The 3,010-nt window shown below is 42.3% G+C and overlaps 1 protein-coding gene across 1 annotated transcript; it reads right to left on the reverse strand.

Moving 5' to 3' along the window:
• Positions 1-298: 298 nt before the first annotated feature.
• Positions 299-2,797, reverse strand: LOC108476233 (probable inactive receptor kinase At1g27190). Its single transcript, XM_017778376.2, has one exon. The coding sequence runs from the start codon at positions 2,461-2,463 to the stop codon at positions 628-630; it is 1,836 nt and encodes a 611-aa protein (XP_017633865.1). The 5' UTR covers positions 2,464-2,797; the 3' UTR covers positions 299-627.
• Positions 2,798-3,010: the final 213 nt, after the last annotated feature.

The raw sequence follows: 3,010 nt of genomic DNA on the forward strand, positions 1-3,010 counted from the left end.
AGAAGCTTTACGTCATGAAATATTCTTCTTTTTTGAGACAAAGATCACTGCTTGTATTTAATTTACATTGGCCTGCGTATTGTACGTTATGGAACCTCTCTCGCTACTATGACGTTACGTTGACCAAAATCTTTCGAAAGTTCGCAACAAATACTGAAATTTTCCTTTGAAAAAATATTATTCATGAATCACTTCACTTGTACGAGTTATGGAGAAAATGAGGAAGAAATATGCATTGCAACATGCTGTAACCTGAGCTACGTAATTATCCACCCTATGAAAAAATGGAACATAAAGCTCGCAGGAATTCAAATGGCTTTAATTAATTACGCATTACGAGAATGATAAAAGAAATCTTTTTCAACTGCAATGAAGCTAGTGATCACTACAGTGAGTGATGATGCTTCATGTAATTTACAGAATTCTCCAACAAAGTACCATTTAAACAAGGAATCCTGTTCAAGCGGAAATCATACCAATTGCAGAAAATGCCTTTAAAAAGAAGATTCCATTCACCAATGCAGATATATATGCCCAAATCTCAAAACCACAAAGTAGAAGATAAAAAGATTCAGTTCTTTCAGCTGCTGCTTATGCATCTCATTCCCCCCAAACAAGGGTTCGCTCCTAATTATCATGATCTTGTTGTTTCCCAAAGATCAACGGAAATTCATCATACTGTTCCAAGGCACCATGTTTCTCACCCATGATCTTCAGCGATTCATAAACCTGGTACATAGAAGGTCTGTCCTTTGGCCTAGGCACCACACAAGTACAAGCAACTCTCAGAAACTGCATAATTTCATCGTCGCACCCTTTTCCTAACAATGCTTTATCAACAGCATCCTTGCTTCGACCAGTGCTGAACAATTGATTAACCCAGTCCACCAAATTCCCCTTAAACCCTTCCTCTGCATTGCTAACTCCTATCGGTTTTTGACCCGTAACCAGTTCCAACAACACTACCCCAAAACTAAAAACATCCCCTTTCAAGGAAGCAACCATGGTACTAGAATACTCAGGAGCCACATATCCAAACTCCCCTAAATCCCCATTCATAAAAGAACTGTCATTCGAATCACGAGACCCCATCAATCTTGCTAGACCAAAATCAGCTATTCGAGCATCGAAATCGTCATCAAGAAGCACGACATTGGAACTAAAATACTGATGAACATACGGCGGTTGGCACCCATGGTGAAGCCAAGCTAAGCCTCTAGCAACACCAACGCCAATCTTAAGCCTAGTTGACCAATCCAAAATCTCAAACTTCCCATTCCCAAAACCAATAAGATTTCCTCCATGCAACTGAGAATACAATGTCCCATTAGGCATATGCTTATAAACCAAAAGCCTCTCTTCTTCCACAACACAATACCCTAAGAGCGGAACCAAATTTGGATGCCTTAGTTGTCCTAACCTATTCATTTCTGACCTAAACTGTTTCTCACTAAGCTTACAAGTGCTTAACCTCTTAATCGCCAAGGCAGAGCCGTCCGGCAACACCGCCATGTAGGATACTCCAGTCCTGGTCGAAATAACTGCGTTCTCCGCATCGAAATTGTTCGTTGCCACCATTAAATCCGCCAATTTAATCTTGTTTATTGGCTTTTGGAATAACGATACTTGAACAAGGTTATGAGATTTCAGCAGTTCAATCCAACTACTACCATCTTTGCCCTCCACATCGTAACTTTTCTTTCTTTTTTCGCCTGCGCCGGCTCGGAGAAAGAACCACCACCAAATGGCGAAACCGACGATTAACGAAACTGCGGCGCCAGTCACACCAGCTATTATGATAATTCCCAGATTTTTAGCGTTCAATCCACCGCATTTTGATAAGGGTTTCCCACAAAGTCCATGGTTACCATCAAAACCATCTTCCCCGAATCTGGCTAGATCTGAGGGGATGGAGCCAGACAAGTCGTTACCGGCAACGGAAAACCGTTTAAGGCGGTCCAACCGAGCTAGCTCGTAAGGGATCGAACCAGACAATTTGTTATCGGATAAAACGAGGTCGTTTAGGAACTTACAGTCGACAATCTGAAGAGGGATGGAACCAGAGAAAAGGTTACCAGAGAGATCGAGATGAACGAGGTAAGGAAGCCAAGAGCATATATCGCTAGGAATGGGACCGGAGAGAGAGTTGTTAGAAAGATCTAGAATCTGGAGGCTCCGACAGTACTTCAAAGAGTCCGGTAGCTGACCCGACAGCTTCATGGAAGGGAGGTGGAGGCTAATGATTCGGTTTTCCTTCTCATTCCAGCACGAAACGCCGGTGAGCTGGCAAACGGAGGTGGATGAGCGGTTGCTGAAGCTCCAGGTCGAAAGAGGGGAGTCGGCGCCGGTAAGGGATTTTTTCAGTCCTTCAAGACAGGCGATGTCATCTTCGATGGCGAAAGAGAGCAAGAAATTAAAGAGCAAAAGCAAGGATGTCGCCAAAATGAGAATGTTCTTCTTCATAGCTGAGCTGCCGGCGCCGCTTGATGCTCTGCGTTAGAGTTAGGGTTTCTGTTTTCCCTTGTTAAAAGAGGTGAGAGATGACGGTTAGAAGAGGAAACAAAATGGAGGAAGAGGAAGAGGAAGATGAGGGAAATAGGCAGCTGACATTTGACTGTTTGGAGACAAAGAGAAAGAGAGGAAAAAAAAGGGAAAAGAAAGGAGTAGCTAAGCTCAAATCAGCTCAGCAGCTGCTGCTGCTGCTGTTGTTGTTTTAGCTTTTTTGACTGCCAGTTGAAATTTTCATGTTCGACTTTGTCTTTTCCTATTTTAGTAGCCTTTTTCTTGTTGTCTTATAAATTAATTATAATGATACTCTACTTAAGACTTTTGTATATAGATTTAGATTTAGCTATAAAGCGGCACCGTATTGCATGGGGAAGTAGATCAACATCAAGATTTGTTTTGTAAATGCGAAGGTGATTGAGAGGGATGGGGTCTTATTCTGAGACAAATAACATGCTGCCGAGTTTTGGGTCAATTGTGGGCCCATAACCCTATCTCTTTTTCT

This window comes from Gossypium arboreum, chromosome 3 (assembly GCF_025698485.1).
Source record: "Gossypium arboreum isolate Shixiya-1 chromosome 3, ASM2569848v2, whole genome shotgun sequence".
Lineage (NCBI taxonomy): Eukaryota > Viridiplantae > Streptophyta > Magnoliopsida > Malvales > Malvaceae > Gossypium > Gossypium arboreum.

Coding starts and splice junctions, on each gene's coding strand:
- LOC108476233 (XM_017778376.2), bottom strand. CDS start 2,463: ATGAAGAAGAACATTCTCATTTTGGCGACATCCTTGCTTTTGCTCTTT.